This window comes from Ambystoma mexicanum, chromosome 2p, assembly GCF_040938575.1.
Source record: "Ambystoma mexicanum isolate Mex_15411 chromosome 2p, UKY_AmexF1_1, whole genome shotgun sequence".
Classification (NCBI taxonomy): Eukaryota; Metazoa; Chordata; class Amphibia; order Caudata; family Ambystomatidae; genus Ambystoma; species Ambystoma mexicanum.
The window spans coordinates 1,468,341,763-1,468,366,631 of NC_090923.1; the positions used below are offsets into that span (position 1 = coordinate 1,468,341,763).

Consider the following 24,869-nt stretch of genomic DNA (forward strand, 5'->3'; position numbering starts at 1 on the left):
ACATTTTTCTCATCATCCTTAAGCAAGGGTTAAAGCAGCATTTTTTTAATTGCTGGCTAGGAAAGACACGTTTGCCATCCTTTCAAACACCATTGCTCAGGAGGAAAACACTTTTCATCACTCTTTAGGAAGTGATATATGAAAGAGACATTTCTACTAATCTTAAAGGAGCACTGTTTGAACGGAACACTTTCAATATTCTACTTGAAACAGTTCAGGGGAAGAGAATCATCCCCTGGATACAAGAATTGTTTTGTTGGATTTACGTATTTGGTTTTTGCACACTTTTCTCTGAATCTATATCAGAGACATTTACCTAGCACCTTTTGTTGTTCATTTTAGTGTGAGGGTCAGATATGTTTTAGACACAAGCACAGTTTGCCTAACTTTAACGACAAGACACAGAATGATCTTTAGTTTAGATTTCATAGGCAGGGACATTTTCTTCAGGATCGGGACAGAAAGGCCTTTATCCAAACCCTTTTATTTTAATAAAATGTCTAATGTTGAAAACATTACAACTTTGTGTCTTCCTCTTATTTCTGACCCCTCACAAGTGACACAAACGTTACTCACCAGTGTTTTCTTCTTCGCTATCCTTTAACTCCTGGAAAGGTGATTGATATGAGTGTGTGGAGTTTTGCCAAAACCCAGATGTAGTAACTGGATCATCTGGAAAAAAGATCAAACAATAGAAAAATATACTACCACATATCAGCACTAACTGGATGAACATTTGAACTGAGAGTGGCTTACAGCTATTATGTATTGGAATTAGGGACACTGCAATTATTCTGTGTGCAATGTTTCATAATGTGTCCGTTTATAATTGTCTTTCACAAACGTTGACCATCCAGGTTACAACCTGCATTTGATTGCTACAGGGATTTTAAGGGTCTACCAGTGAGATAGTGAAATAGACAATTTCATCAGCAGACCACTGGGTCATGATATCCCCATTAAAACAGCCCCAGCCATTCCTGCTATTCGCAGTAAGGGTGGCCTTACTAAGCAGGATGTCTCGGATGGGAGCACTGTGGGGAACCAAGACTCATTACAGCCGGGTCGCCCATTGAGGTTAAGTGGAGACCCCCGTTTCAATTCCTGAAGCTGTAGAACCTTTTAAGTGAACACAAACGTAACAAGGGATTTTTCATATTTTTCCATTTTGCACGAAGCCCTCATCAACCAATGTTACGTGAACAGAAGTATCTTAATGGACAGTGGTATGAAAATACAGTAAAGAAGAAATAAAAGGAAAGAGAAAAAAGGCTCAGATGGGGTGCTTTACTGCAGAATAATATCATAAATAGGCAAAGTCAATTCCAGCGGATGCTCAGAGCTACAGGAAATATAAATAATTGCATGCAACAGAATCTTAGTTTTGTAGTTGAAGTTGTCATTGGTACCTGTAGGAAGATTGGGTCTTCCATTTCTAAACGGGTCCCCAAGGTTAACTAACAATGCCTCTCCATTGTCCCTTACGGTGAAGGAAACATCTGATGGGATGTCGCCCTCTCCTGTTGTGAAAACACGAAAAAAAATATTTATTAGAAATAAGTAAAGATTAAGAGGAAATTGGTTCACTCCTGTGTATCAAAGAGCCCTACCATAGGAAGGGAGGGACAGTGGGGAGCCATCTCATTTTACGACCTTAATATCAACTGCTAGAGGTGCAGGACAGGATGGGGTTTTGAAAAGCAATGTGTAACTCCGGAAGTGTGATATTGGAAACCCTAATCACCATCTGTCAACTACAGTATAAGGACACAGCCCGCCAACTTTCCACAATTACACAGAACACAGTTTGCAGGAGCTGGGGAGGGACTAATCTGTCTTAAAAAGTCTAATCCGAAACAGCTCCATGGTGATCATGACACAAATGGGACTTGGTAAAGAAATAGGACGATGCAACATTTATGGAGCCACAGTAACTGTTGATGTGTGGTGCAAGGGGTCATTCCTTGTATTATCAGTCATTCGACAGGCTTCCAGAAAATCTGGTCACGACATATTTAGTAATTCAAGCTTTCTCGTCTCATCACACCCCAGAGTGGCACATCCCGGTTTGGTCTGCAAGAAAGGATATCCTCAAAATGCATCTTTCTGGTAAGTATCGAAGTGGACAATGAGGATGAGTGGGCCCCGGCCTCAGCATAAAAGGGCCTCCACCCAAACTTTCACAAGAGAGCTCACTGAGATAGTTGCACCATCTTACTAACACAAATATTTAAAATAGAGTTAGGGTATGCAGCATATTGTCAAGTACTAAGCCAACTCTGGCCTCACAAGAAAACAGGTTACTTTCCTTCTCAAACAACATCTACCACCTAGGTACAGATAGCCAAAAAGTCACTTTCTCCAAAACAACGCTGGTAAACATGAATGTAATTTTACGCTGCGTTTACTTTTATCAGGTTATATTTTGACCTAATACTTAAAATAAATTAGACTTTGGTGTCCCAGGATAAACGCAAATTAACACATTTTTCTGCCTTAAGAAAAACGTTCTTTTACTTCTACCCTAGGAAACAATCATCATATTAAAATGGTTGGGATAGAGGCTTTCACACTGTTTGACTTGTTCACAGCCGTGTTTCACCTCTGTACAAAGGGAAACCGAAAGGAAGTGGCCACTCTCTGCTGGATAGCAAAGAACCAGGGTTGCGTGGACTAATTATTGCAGCTCAGTATAATGTGACCGCAGGGTATGGTTTGCAGATTCAAACAAAGGGTATAAAAAAGGGTAGAGCCCGTGTACCATGAGTAAGCTCGAGTTATACAGTACACCTGTGATTCTCCATAGGAAAATATGTTTTATCACCTGTTGGACAAGAAATGTATTGTGTTTCCCGATTGCCCCGATAAGCTGCAGGATCAGGATCGTCTTCTACCTTAATGCTGTCCGATAATCCTTCTATGGTGATTTCATATCCTGTATTAATAGAAACATCAATGGGTGAGTAGACAGTTTGTATAACCGAGGAATCAGATAATTTCAGCATCATATTCAATCAATTTTGGCTCGCCTGTCAGTCCCAGACGTTTAGATGCGTTGAATCAAGAATTCTTATTTATCAACATGTATGTTTCCCAGTTAGTCTACCCACACTCGGTGTCCATGCTTGCTCTCTCTAAGAACCCAAGCTGTGCCTAACAAGTCTGAAACATGGCCAGGGTTTGTAGGGATATGGTATGGCAGTTTTGTCTGGACAGTGCAAAGCTGATATGTATATGTTGCTACTCCTATAAAATGTGAAACAAGACAATAACAAAAGTCTACAAATTGAGAATCAATTAAATGTTTAAGCAATATGCCCCAAGCCGTGGGGGCATTACCGAGTCAGGTAATGCCCCGGGGATCATAGTTATAGGCCCGAGCGAAGCGACGACATTTGAGCACAGTACAATGAATGTTTAAACAAAAAAGGAGGGGCAAGGCAATACCAAAGATTTACCCCAGTGGAAGTCATGTAGCAACCAAACACTTAGTTTATAGGTAGAAAGTAGTGTGCCCTGCGACCGTTTTAACTGCTAATAATGTTGATTTTAATAACTCATCTAAAGTGCTATTAGATGCCCTGGGAGGGACAAGGGGTCATCGTTTTACCAAAGATATTCACTCAAGGTAGGGCATGTTCACCATCATAAAGCTGGATAGTGTTAAGGATTTCAATCAGGCAACACACACCTTGGTCTCAGCCTAGGATGTAGCACTCAATTGATATGCTTTTCTCTTTATTCTATGGAAATTCAATTTGAAATGGTACCCAACTCTTATCACAGCCCCTTTTCTCAAATACCCCGGGTCACAATGGACCATGAACCAGGCAAGTTAGTGAAAATGCAATATTTATTTATTTTTAAAATCAAATGAAATCGGACAATTTTAATATGGGGCAGCAATCACCAATGGGGCGATAATTACAATGAAAATGTAAGCAATGAACTTGGTTAACCTTCTAGTAGAACATAGACACAGCACACATGAATAGGAGCACTATTTGAATTAGGAGAGATAGCACCCAATTTAAGGATTCCCTCTGCCATGTTCCCTCAACCCACAATTAAACCCTTAGCAATATTATGAAATGACCCTCGGAAATGGCAAATAAATAATTAATATGCGGTAAAAACTTTGAAGTAGATATGATTTCTCACTAAGGCCACAATGCATAAACACTAACAATCATAATGCAATGGATCAACAGGGAGCACACAATTCTAAAATGAGAGGAAAGTGAAAATAGCTGCACCCAAATGACACGTTGTAAAACTTGCAATTTACTCAATTCCCGCTTTAAATTACCCAAATGGTTTTTAATAAAAACGGATGAAATACTCTGATTTGGAGTGCGGGTTTTGGGCTGGGGGATAGAGGTATATCACAGGGACAATATAGAGGTGAAAATAGGTCTCTAGCTGGTGAATTGAGAGGGACTTGGAAGGTAGAGTGAGATTCGTTTTTAGGAAAATAGAACAGTTAAAAGTGAGAAAATCATGTTTGAAAGAAAGATAAATGTTACTTACACTAAATTATCTAGGCTATATTGTTGAAGAAGAACGCAGTAAACTCCAAGGTTGATTTGCGAAGTCAACCTTGTCACCCCAGTGTTCAACCCCAACAATAAAATATATGGAAATTAGTTTGATTGTTTAAAATATAACTAAGGGCTTATAATTTACGCAAGACAAAATTAATAAAAGAGATGACGCTAACACATTAGAAAGTCAAGGACAGGTACACGGATAATTCTACCAGTTTTAATAAGTTACCAGGGTATAAATATGACTATTTAGAGAGTGGGATAAGAACAAAGGCAAGACAAGATAGGCTATGTGTTTCTATGGGGTGGGGATTATACTCACAGTCCACTTTTTGATTTTGGGATTTTTGGACAGTCAACAGGGTCTGGTCACCACACGGCGGCACGCCTGACAAAAGTCTACTGGGTGGGGTCTGGTCACCGGGTAGCGAACAGCTGGGCAATTCGGATCACTGGATGGCCCAGGGACCGCTGGATGCAGTTAGTGGGCAGGCATAGTGGGCAGCAAGCCGGTCTGATTTCAGGATGCAAAAGGTACCACAGCTTTCCACTTTTTAATGGGAGATTAGTGAGTTGATTCTGGATCAATGGCCTCGCTGGGAATAGGATCAGCAATGCTGTGGCCTGCGGTCTGGAATCTGGTAGCATGAATGCAGAAGATCAGGAACGCAGGAGCAGGAAATTTAGGAACAGTCTGTCTAGAGTCATGTCATGGACTCTTATTTATAATGCATAGTGACATCATAGAAGTATATGGCTGGGCAGGCTTAGCTAAGCAACACCTCTAAACCACTGGATTGGTCAGGGGTGATAGTCCCTGCCTGTCATGATCTCTGCTTCCAAAAGGCCAGGACTTACCCAACTCCCTTGGAAGCAGACCCATAACCCAGGTTCCGAGTGCCAGCCAGTCCCATTTGGGACCTTTTGGACCCTGTCCTGGCGCCAGTGGCGCCAGGCTCAAAAATATGCCCAGTCCCAGCGCTGCAAGCGCCGGGCTCATAATGCTTGGGTGGACTTACCTGCAGCAGACCATGCTGCTTACTTACCTGCCAGTTGAACCCCTGATCCTCTTCTGTTTGGGACTACTTTTCCTGTTGGGTGGGGCAGGAGCCACTCCCTAGGTTCAGAACATTGGAACTCTTCTGGAAAGCAGGAACTCTTTTCTTACCTAGGCGTGGCTGTGGAAGGAGACACCTAAGCACTACAGGAGGCTATTTAAACCACACCCGATGGATGAATCTTGCTTTGCGTTATTCTGCATCCTCTGCAGCAGAACGCTCATCGTGTCTTCTGCATCTGATCCTGGGCCTAAAGGAAAAAGGCTTACCATTCTGAATCCAGTCTTCAGCAACATCTATAAAGACAAGAAAGAACAGGTTAGCACTACGGTTTTCAGTGACAGCGCATCTCTTACCTGGTCCATCGGCTGTCATCAACGCCTCGCGCAGCATTCCTGCATCTGAAAGACAAAGGCTTACCTACTCTTCACGCGCTCCGGAGGTCATCGCACTGCATTCCGGCATCTGAAAGACAAAAGCTAACCAACTCTTCGCACACTCCGGAGGCCTTCGGCGCTGCATCCCGCATCTGTAAGACAAAAGAAGGTGCGTTTAAAGACATTGGGTAACGTTCAATACTCACGTGCCATTACTCCATCCACGGCGAACTCAGTGGGCATTCCGGCATCCTTCAGCAGCTCCGAACTGGTACCTGCAAAATAAAAGGACAGTTAGTGCGCATCGTGAAGCAAGCAACAAGCGCTTACTTACGCGCTTCCAGGCGCTTCTATTCCGCATACGGGTCCATCCTCAACTCACTTCAGCCAGTCAACCGCCATCGCCGGAACCCTGCAAAATAAGAGACAGCATTACAAAAGACTTTTAAAGACATTTGAAATATTCGGAACTCACCGTTCGTGAAGTAAACGACGGACAGCAGTCCTCTGAAGTCAAGAGGCCTGCGCTACCTATCCAGTGAAGAAACTGGTTACAGCACCCTGCCCCGAGGCAGATGGAGAGCTCGGCGTTCACTTACCTAAGGTGAGAGCGTTAACCTTTGGGGTTCTACAGGAGAGGAGAAAAGGAAAGAGATAGGGACACCCCAATAACCCCAGTTCATTAATCCCATATTTTCTATCTGCAGACTTCTTACTCTTCGAGTCAGGCATACAGTGCACAGAGGTCCAGCCCAAAGAGCCAACCGGGTGGTGCACATCACTTTTGAAGATACGGTAGTCGCCCAGTCAAGACCGGCGCCTCTGCGAGAATCAGGTGAGCGTTACAGAACGCAAAGCCTACCGCAAAACTCTCGCCCAGGCGCTATGGAAACCTCGGATACCGACCACCTAGCCCGGTTACTTGGGGAACTGAGGGCAGAAGTGCATGCAGCTCGTCAGGAAACGAATGCTCTAAGAAGGGAACTAATTATTTCCAAGGAGCGAACAGACGATCTTGCTAGACAATTGCTACAGTCACAAGCCGGACAGACCCCGTTACCCGCATCAGGGGCAAATCTTCCTTCAACATCCCCTATGAATCCAGTGCAGATCAACCTACCTGGGAATGTACCTCTGGCTCCGCCCGAACGATTTTCTGGTGACCCAAAGAGGTTTGCAGTATTTATCAATCAGTGCCGGTTGCATTTTTTATGCCGGCCAGCAGCCTTTCCAACTGATCAAGCTAAAGTAGCTTTTGTGCTTTCGTACCTTAGTGGCAATGCGGCAGACTGGTCGATCCCTCTAGTTAATCAAGATGATCCGGTTCTCCATGATTTTCAAGCCTTTCAGCTTAGTATGGAAAAACTGTTCGCAAGACATTCACAGGGGCAGGCCTTGGACAATGAGCTTCTTTCGTTGCGACAGGGTAATCAAGACCTTTTGGCTTATATTGCCTCTTTCAACAGACTAATAGTGGAAACTCAATGGCCTGAGGACAAAAGGATTACGCTGTTTTATAGAGGTCTACGTGCAGAGCTCAAAGACGTTTTAGCCCAAGTAGTGAATCCCCCACAAGACTGTTCGGATTATATAGACTTAGTCGTTCAAATAGATCACAGACTGCAGAACAGGAAGGCCGATCGTTCCAAGTTTGATGCTCGAGTATTTTCCAAACCACCAACTCCTTCCAAAGGAGTAGACTCCGGGGAACCCATGCAAATAGGGGGCCTGAAAGGACCACTAACACAAAAGGAGCGGGAAAGGAGAAAACAGTTGCAATTATGCCTCTATTGCGGAAACTCAGGGCACTTTCTTCGAGACTGTCCGGTGAAACCAGCCAAGAAGGCGGTAGGAGCTGCAGTTACCAAGGTCACAAACTCTGAGCAGGGAAACAACCTCGCCCGACAAGAATAGAGGTCCTCTTGCCGAGCGTTAAAACCAGTTCCGTGACCTCGCATTTCGTGATACCTATGGTCCTCATTAGCCCTGATCAACCAGATCGATTACATGCGATTGAAGCTTACGTCGACAGCGGTGCCATCGGCAATTATGTGGATCAGGAAATGGTTTTGAGGATGAATCTAACTCTTTGTCCCAAGGCTGTAAAGGACGTCATTACTACGGTGGATGGTACGGAGATAGCCTCTGGACCAGTAACGCATACCACTCAAGAAGTGACGCTAGTAAGTCAAGATGGACACCATGAGAAGATCGTGTTCGATGTGATCAAGGCCCCTCAGTTCCAGATTATTCTAGGGATACCTTGGTTAGAGAAACACAATCATCGGATCGATTGGCGAGCAAGAACGGTTCAGTTCCCAGAATGTGTCTCTACTTGTCACCCTCCACCTGGTGTTGCTCTAGCAGCAATTTCTTCGGAGACTCCCCAGTTACCTCCCGAATACCTAGAATTCCAAGATGTTTTCCGGAAGGATCAGGCTAACTCTCTCCCTCCTCATAGGTCCTATGACTGACAGATAGACCTGATACCTGGATCTACTCTTCCGTGTAGCAGAATTTATGCCCTCACCGAGCCTGAGAACCTTCACCTCCGACAATACCTGGATTAATACCTAGCGAATGGGTTTATTCGTCCTTCTAAGTCCCCTGCTTCTTCAGCTTTGTTCTCCGTTCCAAAAAAAGAAGGGGACCTTAGAATTTGTATAGATTACCGCGCCCTGAACCAGATCACCGTTAAGAATAGATATCCGTTACCTTTAATCCCTGAACTCCTGGACCAAGTCAGAAGAGCATGCATATATACAAAGCTGGATCTTAGAGGAGCCTACCACTTGGTACGAGTAAAAGAGGGCGATGAATGGAAGACGGCCTTCCGCACCAAGTATGGGCTATTTGAATATCAGGTCATGCCCTTCGGGCTTTGCAATGCCCCGGCTGCCTTTCAATATTTTATGAACGATGTCCTCAGAGAACTCATAGATGTATGTGTTGTCGTTTACATTGACGACATCCTCGTTTATTCTTCATTGGATTCTGAACATCGGAAACACGTGAAAATGGTCCTCGAGAGGTTGCGTCAACACAAACTTTTCGCTAAGTTGGAAAAATGTGTTTTCAACGTGACTGAAGTTGAATTCTTGGGATTCATATTATCACCTAGCGGAGTGCGTATGGATTCAAGGAAGGTCGATGCAATTCTCAAATGGCCATCACCATCCTCCGTAAAAGGGGTTCAAAGCATGTTAGGCTTCGCCAACTTTTACCGCAGGTTTATCCCCGAATTCTCTCGAATAGTCCAGCCCATCACCGCCTTGTTAAAGAAAAACAAACGTTTTGAATGGTCTACCGAGGCGGAACAAGCTTTCCAGAATTTGAAGACAAAGTTTATCTCTGCACCAATTCTAAAACATCCTCGCCCCAAACTCCCCTACATCGTTGAAACTGATGCTTCGAGCCTTGCCATGGGGGCAGTTCTATCACAGAAGGACCCAGTAACCAATCAGTTACATCCCGTGGCATTCTGGTCTCGCAAATTCTCGCCTCCTGAGATCAATTACACTATTACTGATAAGGAACTTCTGGCTATCAAGTCTGCCTTTAAGGCTTGGCGGCATTATCTTCTGGGGGCCCGACACACCGTTACTGTGATTACGGATCACCGAAACCTGCAATATTTGAAAACCGCAAAAGCCCAATCCTCTAGACAACTCCGTTGGGCACTATTCTTTGCCGAGTTTGACTTCATAATTACCTATCGACCTGGTACAAAAAACGGTAAAGCTGATGCCCTTTCTCGGATGGGAGTGGAGGAACACTTGACCAACCCTAAACCTGTACCTATCATTCCCGAACAAAGAATTCTGGGTGTAATAACCACACAATCCATAGAGGAAATTAAGGATAAAACCAGGCAACTTATAACTCCAGCAGAAATACAGAATTGGCATCTGCAGGGAAAGGACTTTGCAGTAAAGGACAACTTATTGTATTTCCAAGAACGATTATACCTGCCCAGCACAGATTTACAGAAAAAGGTGATCTCCTGTTATCACAAGTCTCTAATGGAAGGGCATCCCGGTATGGCCAAAACCTCAGAAAAGATCAAGCGCTACTTCTGGTGGCCGTCTTGGAAAAAAGATATCAGAGACTTTATAATGTCCTGTGGAGTATGCGCCCAAAACAAGAGTCAAAAGGAAAGACCAGCCGGCCTCTTACGCCCTATTGACATCCCACCTCGCCCTTGGCATACGCTTTCTATGGACTTCATCACCGACCGACCTCCATGCTCCGGATACAATACGATCCTGGTAATCGTGGACTTATTCTCCAAGATGGCGCATTTCATTCCACTCAAAGGCTTGCCAACAGCAACAACTCTGGCCCGAGAATTTCTCGAAAACATTGTCCGACTGCACGGTTTTCCTTCAGTGCTAATTTCGGATCGAGGTAGTCAATTTATTTCTCATTTTGGGCGAAGTTGTTGTCGGTCGGCTCAAATTGATGTGAGATTATCGACCAGTCACCACCCTCAAACCGAAGGACAAACCGAGAGGACCAATCAAACTCTGGAACAGTATTTACGCTGCATGCTGCAACAAACTGTAAGAACTTGGAAAGATATCCTTTGGATAGCCGAATATGCCTACAACAACTCTGTCCACTCAGGAACTGGGAAAACCCCGTTTTTTCTTTTATACGGCTGTCACCCTCGAACCTCAGAGTTGGATCCACCCCAAGATCTTGGAACACCAGCAGTAGACTACCTGCACTCTACAATCACCCAAGCTTTTAAGGAAGCCGTTTCTCACCTTCAAAGGGCTAAGGAACAATACAAGAAAGGAGCAGATCAACATCGGAAGGAAGCCCCCCAATATCAAGTAGGAGATCAAGTCTGGTTATCCACCAAATATCTACCTCTAAAAGGACCACGCACATTCAACCCAAGATACCTTGGTCCCTATTCCATCACTACCATAGTAAACCCAGTAGCGGTCAAGTTGGACTTGCCCCCTCACATGAAGATACATCCGGTCTTCCACGTCTCTCTTTTAAAACCCGTGCAACCTCAAACCCGACTAACTAAATCCCCAAAACCTATCCTAGTTGATGGAGAACTCGAGTTTGAAGTCAAAAGCATCCTGGACTCCAAGATCTCCAAATCTAAGCTATTTTACCTAATTGACTGGAAAGGCTACGGCCCTCAAGAAAGATCCTGGGAACCTGCAGAATATGTCCACGCTCCTCGTCTAATCAAAAGATTTCATCAAACATTTCCTGACAAGCCAAAACCCCCGGGGAAGCCCGGTTTGGGAGGGGCCTTGAGGGGGGGTACTGTCATGATCTCTGCTTCCAAAAGGCCGGGACTTACCCAACTCCCTTGGAAGCAGACCCATAACCCAGGTTCCGAGTGCCAGCCAGTCCCAATTGGGACCTTTTGGACCCTGTCCTGGCGCCAGTGGCGCCAGGCTCAAAAATATGCCCTGTCCCAGCGCTGCAAGCGCCGGGCTCATAATGCTTGGGTGGACTTACCTGCAGCAGACCATGCTGCTTACTTACCTGCCAGTTGAACCCCTGATCCTCTTCTGTTTGGGACTACTTTTCCTGTTGGGTGGGGCAGGAGCCACTCCCTAGGTTCAGAACACTGGAACTCTTCTGGAAAGCAGGAACTCTTTTCTTACCTAGGCGTGGCTGTGGAAGGAGACACCTAAGCACTACAGGAGGCTATTTAAACCACACCCGATGGATGAATCTTGCTTTGCGTTATTCTGCATCCTCTGCAGCGGAACGCTCCTTGTGTCTTCTGCATCTGATCCTGGGCCTAAAGGAAAAAGGCTTACCATTCTGAATCCAGTCTTCAGCAACATCTATAAAGACAAGAAAGAACAGGTTAGCACTACGGTCTTCAGTGACAGCGCATCTCTTACCTGGTCCATCGGCGGTCATCAACGCCTCGCGCAGCATTCCTGCATCTGAAAGACAAAGGCTTACCTACTCTTCACGCGCTCCGGAGGTCATCGCACTGCATTCCGGCATCTGAAAGACAAAAGCTTACCAACTCTTCGCACGCTCCGGAGGCCTTCGGCGCTGCATCCCGCATCTGTAAGACAAAAGAAGGTGCGTTTAAAGACATTGGGTAACGTTCAATACTCACGTGCCATTACTCCATCCACGCCGAACTCAGTGGGCATTCCGGCATCCTTCAGCAGCTCCGAACTGGTACCTGCAAAATAAAAGGACAGTTAGTGCGCATCGTGAAGCAAGCAACAAGCACTTACTTACGCGCTTCCAGGCGCTTCTATTCCGCATACGGGTCCATCCTCAACTCACTTCAGCCAGTCAACCGCCATCGCCGGAACCCTGCAAAATAAGAGACAGCATTACAAAAGACTTTAAGACATTTGAAATATTCGGAACTCACCGTTCGTGAAGTAAACGACGGACAGCAGTCCTCTGAAGTCAAGAGGCCTGCGCTACCTATCCAGTGAAGAAACTGGTTACAGCACCCTGCCCCGAAGCAGATGGAGAGCTCGGCGTTCACTTACCTAAGGTGAGAGCGTTAACCTTTGGGGTTCTACAGGAGAGGAGAAAAGGAAAGAGATAGGGACACCCCAATAACCCCAGTTCATTAATCCCATATTTTCTATCTGCAGACATCTTACTCTTCGAGTCAGGCATACAGTGCACAGAGGTCCAGCCCAAAGAGCCAACCGGGTGGTGCACATCACTTTTGAAGATACGGTAGTTGCCCAGTCAAGACCGGCGCCTCTGCGAGAATCAGGTGAGCGTTACACCGCCTCACTCTCAGCTGGTTGGATTTCAAGGGCAGGATGTCAGATTTATGATGTGAGTTTTACAATGTTCAAAAACCTCCCACAGTTACTTTAGCTAAAATCCGATTTTACCACAAATAGTACATTTATACAGTTGAAGTCTCTTAGCCAATTACATAAACAGGTTACATATTTTATGCAGACCATTGCAGTCCAACTCTGCAATCTGTGGGACATTATTTTGTACGTTTAATAATCTTTGGTCATTTTCAGTGTGACATGTTCGGCCTAAAATTCTGGTACTTTGCACGTGTGCACATACTATCATGGGGCCTATTTCTGTTAATTTTTTACATTCCATCATGTGTCCTTTCCCCATGATTTACATTCTTCTGGCGTTTGTGTCCCATACATACTATTGACAGCAAAGACTTCTTATTTGAAAGCCACAAAAATCACATTTAAACGACATTTTTACATTTTTGCAAAGTCCTGTAGCAAAGATAACCGTCTTCAAAGTTTCTTAATAAAATAGTCTTTTGAAACAAATGGGCATCCTATACTGGTCCATTTTTTTTCTTTTCAGCTATCACCAACTGTCACTTCCCCCAGAGGGAGGATGGGGTTTTCCCAGCTTGATTGAAGGTTTATAGCCCCTTCTCCACTTCGCACATCCGTGTCCTGAAAATTCCATTGTAGAGGGCTCAGCCCAGACCAGATTCTATCCAACCTAGTAATTATCACTGGGGTGTTAGTATCTACTGAGAGGGCCCCTTTTGTTTCTGCCATCCTCTCAGCAGAAACTTGTCTTGGGCTGATTCTCCCCCCCGCCCTTGCAGCCGCTGAAGTTTAATTTACTTGTATTTACTTTTGTTCTGAATTGGAAGAAAATCTACTGAATAGAACCATTTCATACATTGTATTTACACAGTACAATCCCCTTTCACATTGCTAGCCAAGAAGAAGTTTGTGTTCAACCTAAGACTCTCAAACAAGCATTTTTCTCCTTTAGTTTACAAAGCCCATTTTTACACATGTGGCAGGCTGCTAGCACTTTGCTTTCAAATTCGGTTTTTGACTTTCCATCTGGATTCCTACACTGTTTTGCAGCTATAGTTATTTTCTTTTAGGCAGTAGTTTATTTGAACCACCTATGCACTGAAATTGACATAGCCCGGAGCTGGAGTTCCTTTGAATTACTGATCCTTGACACTTTGTAACTTAAAAGTGAAGCTTTTTCCCCGTGCAGCGGAAAATGAAGTTTCTTTGTTGATTTTTCTCCGATTTGGTTTGACAGAGCCTGTCATTCAGGGGTCATGCTTGGTTTTGCTGAAGCACAATGGGGATATGAATGGGCATGGCAGGGCCTTATGACTAACAGTAGTTTGAGAAAGAATAGATACAAATAGCATCAGAGCAGCATCATCTTAAGGTAAAATACCCCCTTTTCAATGGGGACTTTGGGCTGGCAGCAAAGCAGCACAGCTTTTTCACTCTATTTCTTTTATATATGTAAGAACACACTGGCAAGCTCCCTCAGTGTGCCCCCTTGTTCCATCCTGCCCAATATGTGCTCGGCAAAATGGTGCAGCCATCTTTCTGTTGCTGCAAAACGCAGTTTTGGTGCAATGATGCTTACTGGAACCAGCGCCGCCATTTTGCTGTTTCTGCTGAAGCGCAGCTTGGTTATGGAGGCACGTCCTTCGCCTCTTCTAGGGACCTGCTTCCTGCCTGTGCTATGGCCTCCAGTCTACCTTCCGCTTTCTGTAAATCCCATAAAATCACATCTTGCTTCCCTTTTGACTTAGCTATAGCTGCTCCCTTCACCACCACTTTAAAGGCCTCACACAGTCTACCTTCAGATTCAACACTACTAGTATTATGCACAAAGTATTCCTTCAGCTCTTCCCTCAAATGCTCCCGAAACCCTGTGTCTCTGAGTGCCTCTACCCTAAGTCTTCATGTCGGAATCCTAGATGGGGACGGGGGGAGGGCCTGCCACGTGACACAATGAGGCAAGTTCTGAGAGTACACTTGCTTTATATTCTGCCCTTATCACCTCTCCCAGAGTTTCCTTGCCCACAAATACATAATCTAGCATTATGTAGAGGTTATTGGGAGCGGTGTAGTGAGAGTATACTCTACGTTGCGGGTGCCTTGTTCTCCATAGATTAGCTAACTTAAATGCATGTATCAGCATCCTCACAGCTTTAGCCGAGGGGGCTGGGTAAGCAAATTTACCATCCGATCTGTCCAGTTCCGGGTCCAGCGTACAATTGAAATCCCATCCCCATACCATCGTGCAATCCCTATACGGACCAATCTTGGGATATAAGGATCTTAAATAGCCGATATGTCCTGATTTGGGGCATACATGTTAATAACACATATTTCCTCATTTTCCATCATCCCTCGTAATACTATCAACCTGCCGTCTACATCCAGATAGGTCTGGAGGACCTTGAATGGGACTGTTTCTGCACCAAGGTATCCTATCTGTCTTTGGTGAAGTGAGTCTCCTGCAGGAGGGCTATGTCTATTTTCTGCCGTTTCAAATATGCCATTACTCGGTTCCTCTTAATGTAGCTGTTTAAGCCTCTAACATTCTAGGTTGCAATCTTAAGTTCCCCCATTTCTTCTAGTGGTTCTCACTCTCATTCCTACCATGTACTTTTCTCTATTCCCCTTATGTGCCTTCCTGAAGAAGATAGCTCATTCTTTAGGTGCAAAAGCTCTCGAGTCCCCCCTCCTAGTTGCTAATCCTGATGACCTGTTGACACTCTCTCTACCTCTGGAGGCTTATAGACTGGGTTTTTGTACCCTACTGCAGGTTTAGGTGTTACAGGATATATCCCCTTACATTGGATCTCTTTTTCACCTTCCTGATCTCCCATATTCTCAACTAATTTACAGAGATCTAGAATCTCTTCTCTTTTTTGGGACTTGTTCCCTTCATATTTTGCTGCTACAAAGATGGACATTTTTTCTAGCATGTTTCTGTTGTGGGAGCCCTGCTCTGGCCAGAAGCAGGACGTCCCCCCTTCCTTTGTTTCTACTATCAAATGTTTATTTATTCTGTCACAATACAGTGGCAGAACCCTATGCATGTGTTTTATTGGAGCTTCTTCCTCCATAATGTTGCGAGCGTCCCTAATGCTTCACTTAAACCCTACAGCTATGCTGCACATGCTTAAAAAATACAGATAAACCCACTTTTTCCCCCACCCCCTTACTTTTTCTCACTTTATTTCACCCACACACACACCGCGACTCATCCACCTTCCTTCCTTTTTGACCACAAAAGACAGCAAGAGAAAATATAAAAAAATGACTAAAATCCAGGCTCATTCCTTAATACCGAGCCACTACGTAATACCACGTATTCCTTTTATCGTCATAAGAAGAATAATGTGTGGTACTACCTTCTCAACCTGTTTATAGCGGCTGAGGATCCCTTACCTCCCACTCCTTATAAGCTGGGGATCCCTTTCCATTATAAAAAGTAGAAAAACAGAAATATGTGACAATTTCAATACATGACCCACTTTTTATCCAATCTACTCCTCAACACATCACCTGAAATCCAATCTATCATATTCCCTATCACCAAAAGTCCTATTTTATACTTCATCACCAATACTACATCACGAAAAAAGTCCTATGCCATAATACATCACCAAGTCCTTATTCCATTGTACTCGTACGTCATCATATATTTCACATCCCTGTAATATCGTTCACATCTCCAAATATGTCGTTCACATCACCATATCATTCACATCACCACATCACCATATCACATACATGTTCCCATTTAGTTATCACCTGCAAGAGTATACTCATGTGGGCGTTGTTCACTTGAGTTTCCCTCTGTTATGAAGTCCCCATCCCTGTTGTTCTTTAGCCACGCCCTGCGCAAGTGAGCAGAAAGGATTTCTTTTAAAATGGCTTCTACTAAAGTCACTCAGGATACATGAGTTTTTCGATTCAGGAGTCTGATCACTACAGCTGGGCGTGGCTGAGCTGCCTGGGGCTTTGCAAAGTATAGGGGAAGAAACTAAGTGACACGTTGCGGTCACCACTGAAGCGAACCCCAACTTACAGTGGCGGCCCTTAAATACAGAGGACCCATAATCACCATAAACCAGAGTAAATGCACCCCTCTAGGGAATTAAAAGCCATGGGTCTATCTTGCAAGTGATAACAAGACTTTAATCTTTACAGATCATGAGGATTGGGGAAATTGCAGTGGACTCTGTCCTTTCAGACCAGCATTCGGTCATCCTTAGCTGGCTCCCAGGTCCTGAAGACTGGTGCTGGGCCTGGGGCTTAAATAGTCTTGACTTGGTCAGTGGATACCAGCAGAGCTCCTCCAAAATTGTCCTTCTCGCCATACAAGGGATGCTGCAGAGTCTCAAGTGTTGCATGGCCAGGTTCCAACATTATGCTGCATATGCAGGAATACTTTGTCGCTTTTGTTTAGCATAATTTACTATGTTATAAACATTCATACATAAACACTTCTTCCCGCATTATCTCAACACTTAACTCCATAAAATTATATATTATCTGGTCCAGTATTTCTCATAAAAAACCCTTGTTTTCCTACTACTCTTTGTTGTGCTGAATCTTTTTTAGTCTCCATTGGCTTGTGATTGACAGGAACACCTGCTGAGTTACCTCGTGCTCTCTGCCAGCCTTAGCCTCAGTGATGCAACACTGCATGAGCTCTGCGATCCATTCTTAGCGCAAGCCACATTCCTTTTTGGCAGAGAGCCTGCTCTTTACCGTGCTCTGAAAAAACTAAATACAATGTAGCATTTTTACAAATTCATTCAACTAAGTTATTTGCATCTTATATAACAATCCTAACTATCTTTATTTATTAACTGGCCATGCCTCTGTGTGATTTTTTTTGCATGAAAAAAGCTTTCTCAGTGCTATAGTGCTTAGAAGTCAAGCTTTATCAGTGCTATAGTGCTTAGAAGTCTTTGCTAATTGTAAAGCGCATGAGGGGTGCAGGAAGGCGCTAACTCCTCCCCAACACAGGGTACACCAACATATATTTGAGATTGGCTGCTCGCAACCTCCTTTTGACTGCCACGTAGGTCATCCTTTGTTTTTGCACCTGGAACATATAATCCGGATATGCAGTGATGGTCGCTGATGCTTGGCTGATCGTTCCTCCTTTACAAAGTATTTCAGGATCCTCTCCCAGTCTTTGTAGTTTAAGATCTTAGCTATTATCGGTCGGGGTGGGGCTCCCGGCGGCGGTTTCCTTGTTAGGGCCATGTGCGCCCTCTCTACCGTGAATCCCTGGGTGAGTGTCCGGGCCACAATTTCCTGCATCAGCATGCTTTCAATGAAGTCTGTCGTGTGTGGGCCTTCCTCCCCCTCTGGCAGCCCGATAATTCTTACATTGTTCCTTCGTGCGCCTCCTTCCGCTTCCTCTGCTGTGCTCACGAGATTTCGTACTTCAAAATGGAGACTTCCTGGGAGTTCTTATGGCAACTGCTCTTGTTCGCCTGCACATCTTTTTCCAACACCCCTGTGCGGCCTGACAGTGCCCTGACATTCTGGCGCAAGAGGTTCACGTCAATCCGGACCACATCTATCTTAAATTCCAGGGTCGCTTTTAGCTCGGCTATGGCCTCCAGCATCTGTTGGTCACCTCGTCCGGGAGCCTCCTCGCCTTGCGTTTCCCATGCTGTTGACTTTGCACTGTCTGTTTGTGCTGGTTTAGTAAATATGTCAGTTGAGGCCTGCTTCCCTTTGCCTTTATTTGACTTGGATGCCATCGTTGTGTTACCCCCCTCTCGTGGCGCCAGCTTCAATTAAGACCGAAATGGTGCCGGTTCCTCTCTGCTGTATTAGTCTTGTTGGACTGCACTTCTTCCGGTGTCTCCCACAACACTCGGCGTAGTGCATGGTCTTCGGGGGCCGTATTGTCCTACTCCAGCCCAAAGAATATCTCCTCTCTGTTTCTGTGGTTCATAGGCCCAATTACTGCTTGGACTGGGCTGCTCTACCCACCCACGATCGCCGCCCGGCCACTGCCAGCACCGATTTCTAGGTTGGCAGTTAGTATGGTAGCCTCCCTACTGCTCAGGTACTCTCTCCCTGTTCGTGCAAGCTTCTGTGGTGAGGCCACTGTGGGGTCCCCCTTGTGTACAGTGTTCTTACTCTTTTGTGGTCGTTTCCTTTCGGCAGCAGTCTTTTTCGGTTTAGTGCTTCTAATCCAGGCACTCACACATTGTCCTGCCTTCCACGTCATCCAGGTGCTTCTGTATCTTCCGGCACTAGGAGCTATGTGGGTGTTCCGCCCACCTTTGCCGCTGCACGCCCTCCTGGCCGCTATGTGATGGCCGTTATGCGCTCCCTTGTGACCTCCCAGCCAGTCCAGATGCGCAGTTCTCACCTAGTGCCGGCCTGCCGCTCCCGGTGACGTCCGCTCCACCTCTGCCTCCGCCATCACGTTGTCCTTGCGTGTTGTCATGTCCACTCCCGTACCAGTCTGTGTCCAACCTGCGCACAGTCATATGACTATTACCTTGGTTATAGCTTGGTAGGCCCTTTCGTTTTTTTGCTAGTGGGCCCGGGTGCCTCTGCAGCCCTGCTTCCAATGTGTCTGTTGCACTATAGCCTGCTTACCCAGTTCGGGTGTTTTCCTGTCTACAAGCGGGTTCGCCCCTCTATCCCCTCTCTGTCATTACGGTCGTGCTGCAATAGAAGTCTGCCTCGTCGAGTGGTTTCTCTCCTTCCGTAACATTCTTCCGCGGGGTAGTACCTTCACAACCAGCACCGCCGCACTCATTACTCTCCTCCAGCGAATATAGCGACAAAGGCATGCATTCTTTTATCTAACCTGCATCTGCATGATCCTCATCTGTGCACCGCCTCAGTTCATTCCTGCCCTATGCGACAAAGTATCCTGGGCGAAGAGTTCTATTGATTGCCCGTTACTGTCTCGTAACGGGGAGCGGGATCCTTTTCACTACTTCCTTTTGTTTCATGGCACTCTGTCCTCCTACCACTACAGTGTTTCAATGTCCACTAGATACACTGTTGTGCCAGCAGTGACGATTGTCATCCACAAGTATCTTCGCGGCCGTTTCACCATCTTACCCTTGGGCCTCCACATCATGTCTACGTTGCTTTTTGCAGCGTTTACTCAGGATGTCCTTTCTTTGCTATCGGCCGCCTGGCGCTCTCATGTGCTTCCTCCAAACAGTGTTGTGTTCCGCTTTTGTCTTGCAGCTCAGGTGTTATTATTTGTGCTCCGGTTGCTGCAGGGGCACCCGCGCTTCTCCCTACAGTGCAAGTTGCAGCTCTCCTTCCCGCAGGTGCTCGCTCACTTCGTCTGTGACATCCGAAGCCTTCCACAACTTCTACACGCACCCGCTCTGTCCGTCGTATTCGCTGGGTCCTACCAGGGCTGTCCTTTGTTCTCTTCGGATGCCATCTTGCCTACTGCTCTTTCAGGCGCCTTGGTCTTCTCCAGTTTATATCTCCCAGAGCGGGCACCCTATCCAATCGCAACCATTCTGTTCTTCACATCTTCATACGATTGCAGGACCGTTTTTGCATGGCGCTGCCTTCTGCGGTCACGGCTGTATTCTCGGATCATTAAGGATCTGCAGGAGCTCAGGAATCACATCTTTTCACATGGCTCTGTAGCCACACCCCCTAATCAATATCTTTAATCATATTTTGACCAACGTAATCGTTTGGAACAATCGCAGTCAGAGCCATCTGTTTAGAGACAATGCATGGCCAGTAGTCATCAAAGATATTCCTATTTTCAAAATAAAGTGTGGTTTAGGGAGTGTGATGCTGGAAATGCATCAGAGGGACAGGGCCTCTGCATCCTTGTCCTAGTTCATGTGGGATTCCTGGCGGTGCAGCTCTCTCTTTTGGTTTGGTGTACAGACCCATGGGATACCCTTATGGCACCCATGGGTGGGGGTACAACCCTGTGCCCCTAGTGTATGTTTTTGGGCACCTGTGTGTGGCCCACAAAGCAGGGTATGGGTGTAACGCTCACCTGATTCCCACAGAGGCGCAGGTCTGGCTTCGAGTGCTGATGCTTCTTCAATGGTGAAGCGCAGGACTCTGAAGATGGACAGGAAGGGCCCCTCTTCTCTGGCTTCTCCGGCTCGCAGGAATATTCCCCTGTGCGTGAAAAGGGAGTATTACCTACTGACTGAGTTATGCTCAAGCCTCCCACTCTCTTCCAACCCTCCACGATACCCTTCCACGATTCCCCTTGAAGTCTCACCTTAGGGTCAGGAAGGATGAGCTCTCCATCCTGCTTCTGATGCAGGGGCGCGTTGAAACCCACTTACTTCACTGGATTGAGGATTGATGGGAGTTCAGGTAAGCTTGACTATTCAGGTAAGGCTCTGTAAAAGTTCTGTTGCAAGTTCAAAAGTCCAAGCTTAATAATAATGTTCATTGTCTTTTTCCCCTTAGGGGCCGGCATTCGGAATGCCGGAGATATGGCGCCGACCCGAAGTGAAACGTGCAGTTCCAGTAAGTGACAGGTAAGTTCTGGATGAGCGCTCGGGTAATGTCTTTGCATTCGCTCATTCAATGTCTTTGTCTTTTTTCCCCATAGGGGCCGGGGTCCGGATGCCTGGAAGCTGCAAGACCCGAAATGAAATGGGAATGACCCAACAGGTAAGACTTAGAAGGAAACTGAGCTTTTCCTATTCCCTTCCTTCTCTCACCTTGTTCTTGTCTTTTTCTCTCTGGGGTCTGGGAAGTGGCTGTGGATCCGGATGATCGCTGCTGAAGATGGTGGCGTCCAGGAAAGGTGAGTGAAATGCAGCGCTGCAGCGATCGTAGCGAAATGCTTTTAAAATGCTGTCTTCCTTTTCAGGATCGTCGGTGTGATGTCTCTGTGGTGCTGATTTAGCAGGTAAGGTCTTTTGTCTCCCTTTGCAGGTGACCCAGGATACTGACAGGCGTGGCTGAGGTCCAGATGCAGGAGCTGACACGGTGAGCGTCCAGCTGCGAGGAGCAGAACAACGCGAAGCGTGAGTTGCTGATCGGGTGTGGTTTAAATAGCTTTGGTTGAAGTTCCAAGTGTGTATCCTTCCTCCGATCAGGTATGTATCCTTCCCCGACCACACCCGGGTGGAAAGTAGTCCCACAGGTAAAGTAGTTCCATTCAGGCCTCAAGAGGGCCTGGATGTGGCAGCATGGTCTGCATCAGGTAAGTGCACATTAAAACACTTGAACACATGTCTAGCTTTATGAGCCTGGCGCCTAAGGCGCCAGGACAGAGGTCCAACATGAGCCTGGCGCCTAAGGCGCCAGGACTGCGTCCAAAGGGCCCCAGCTTGGGCCCGCTGGCACTCCCCTGGGGGAAATGATGCCTGCCTCTGGGGTTGCTGGGTCGGACCTGGCTCCTTGGAGGTAGGCATCATGACAATGGGTTGGTGGCATCTCCGTGCTGAATTTGACAGTTGCTCTGAGGATCCTCCATTTTAGGATGCCCAGGCCCCGTCATTGGAATCAGTAGATTCCTGATGGAAACAAGTTGGCCCCTGCGGCCTCTTGCCTTTCATCGCCTGTTACCTTGGTTTTCCCAAAGTCCCGGGAAGCCCTGACTCTGTCCTTTCCCCCTGACTGGCTGTTGGGTGAAAGTTCCATATATGTTAGTGTGGGGAAGTGCCAACAAGACTGGCTGGAGCCTTCCCAACGACGGTATGTTGGGGGTACGCCTTTGGGTGACAAATACGTAGTCTATGTTGTGGATGTCTAGTATCTGGTGTTTGGCACAATGACTGAGACAGCCCTGGTATGAATGCAGTGTGTAGTGTTGAATGGCGTGGTACTTGTCTGAATCCACATTCTCTGTTGTGAGTGTCTGGATAGAGAACAATTGCCTGAATGCACTGTGTGCCTGATTGGCTGACTGACTGCCTGAATGCCCTTCTGAGTGATTGGTTGCTTGAGTGTGACCCAGCAGAGTGAATGAGAGATCAACAGTATATCTGGGGGCCTCTCACTGCTAGAATTCGTTCAGAAGCTAGAGATGAAACTGACATTGAAACTGAAGCTTAACCTTGAAGCCCTGCTGGAAGAGAAGTATTGCTCTTGCTCTACTTCGTCGATCTGAAAGCTGCTGTGTCTTCAAGAACTGATCCAGAGATGACCTGGTTAGGCGCCTTCTTCCCGAGCTACAAGCAACCATCTTACACTGCTAACCTTCGCTGAAGCACCCTGGAAGTCATCCTATGAAAGACTGTCAGCCGGAGACGGGGACTGCCGACAAGAAGCGAAGAGAAGCACCGGACAGCTGTCCACCATCGTTGACCAGGGTTTGCAGGTTTGCTATAACCGCTGGAGGCCCATCGAAGTTAGTTGCCGAGAAGCGGGGACTGCTTGACACCTTGCTGTTGACGACTGGAGCCGCAACGCTCCTTTGCCTAAGACACTCGATAACCCAGATGTGCTCGTCCGCACCGCCAACCGCCTTATCACCCCAGAGAAGGCCAGGCCGTCGACATGCCGAGGAGCATCCGCCGGTGGGTTTCCCACCACCCAAAGACCATAGAGACACAGGACGACTCGATGCCCTTGCTGGGCCACAGTTCTTCACAAACACTTTGCAGTCCTGAACTATCAACATCGAGGTGTCCCGCACGCCTCATCCTTGCAGGTCGTCTTCGACACGTCGTCGAAGAGCACCGTCAGGTTCGAAGCTGCTGCCTCGACGCCACCAAACTGTCCATCGACGATCATCGACGCCAAGTTTACTTTCTTCAAGGCCCGTTGACGATCCTGCTTTAAAGGGAGTCACTCAAGAAAGATCCATCGGCACCTCCTCGAGGAACTCTGCTATTCCAGGTACATTGCGGTGGTAGAAACACTTTAGAAGGAAATAAGACTAATTGAACCATATATGGACTGGGATTGTAGTATATCTTTATTTTACAGGTTGCCCAGGTGGAGGGGATCTACACACAGAGCGGTGTCTAGGTAACAGGGCCAGTATTCTGCCAATTGTTTTAACAAACTGCTTTCCTCATATGTCTATTGTTGGTTACCTTTATTAATTGATTTGTGTGACATTTGACCAGGGTACAGTTGATGCACTTTAATGAAATCTGATAATAATTGTAGTACCACTTACAACTGTATATATTTGCCATTGTAGATTAACTGAGCACATAGTGAGTTACTGTGATTGTGTATATAACCTTGAACTTTAATTATATAAAGACTGTGTTTTAACTAATACAGGGTGTGGACATTCCTTTGGGGGTGCTTGGGGACTACACTGTACTTAAGAACCATCCCACATCACCTCCTGAGAAGCTAGGCCTTGATTGCTCGTCCATTGCTACCGTAATAGAGAATCTTGGCTGGGGTCCTCTGTGCCTCTCCTCTGCCATATAGAGAGCAGGAGTGCAGACACCCCCTTCCAGTCTTTACAGGGAGAATCCATTTTTGTGTTCCTACAACATACATAGAAGGGCTTGCATGGCTGCCCTTATGATGGCCTTGTGATAGTGATTAATAACGAATTGGGTGTGAAGGTTGAATGTTACCTTGATAAACAGCCAGTGATATTGGTTGCTAGAATTATGTGGACCCAGGATGATTTCCCCATAGTTAATACATCTTGGAACCTTGCAGCCTCCAACACAGTTTTCTTCTTAACCACTCTTACAGGAATTTTATGTGAGTGATATGAAATGGTTAACTCAGACTTCATGATCTTAGTGGGTAACTTAAACTGCTTCTGCCCGGAGTGTGGGGCACACTTGTTCCCTGCTGACCTGTGCGGTTAGGAATAGGCAGATTTAAGAAGGATGTGGGGTCTGTGTAGGCATGTAGGCTCAATGGCAATGTTGAGAGAGCTATGCCTGCAGGGACTACCTGGTATAGGGGCACCCCTTCCTCAACGTTGGACTAGATATTGACATCTTTGCCCCCGTTTAACTTAGGTAGTAGGTTAAAAAATCATAGATACCGTGTTAACATGGCTGCTACTTGGTTGGTTTGAAACCTCAAACTTTGTGGAATTCTCATGTAAAATGTTCGATTTATGGAATTCTCTTACAGGAGATCAGCAAATTGATCTAGTCTCTGCTTGAGATTTTTCAAACTTTTTTTATAGGTTTACACAGGTGATCTCTATCC

The 24,869-nt window shown here is 46.1% G+C and overlaps 1 protein-coding gene across 1 annotated transcript in view; it reads right to left on the reverse strand.

The window, feature by feature from the left end:
* The window catches only part of LOC138567629 (zinc finger protein 12-like), a 408,553-nt gene that overhangs the window by 126,931 nt on the left and 256,753 nt on the right, over positions 1-24,869 (reverse strand). Inside the window, exons 5-7 of the mRNA XM_069646058.1 lie at positions 2,825-2,935; positions 1,410-1,520; positions 577-672 (exon numbers count right to left, since the gene is read on the reverse strand). Coding sequence (XP_069502159.1) covers positions 577-672; positions 1,410-1,520; positions 2,825-2,935 — 318 coding nt within the window. The remainder of the gene's footprint in view (positions 1-576; positions 673-1,409; positions 1,521-2,824; positions 2,936-24,869) is intronic.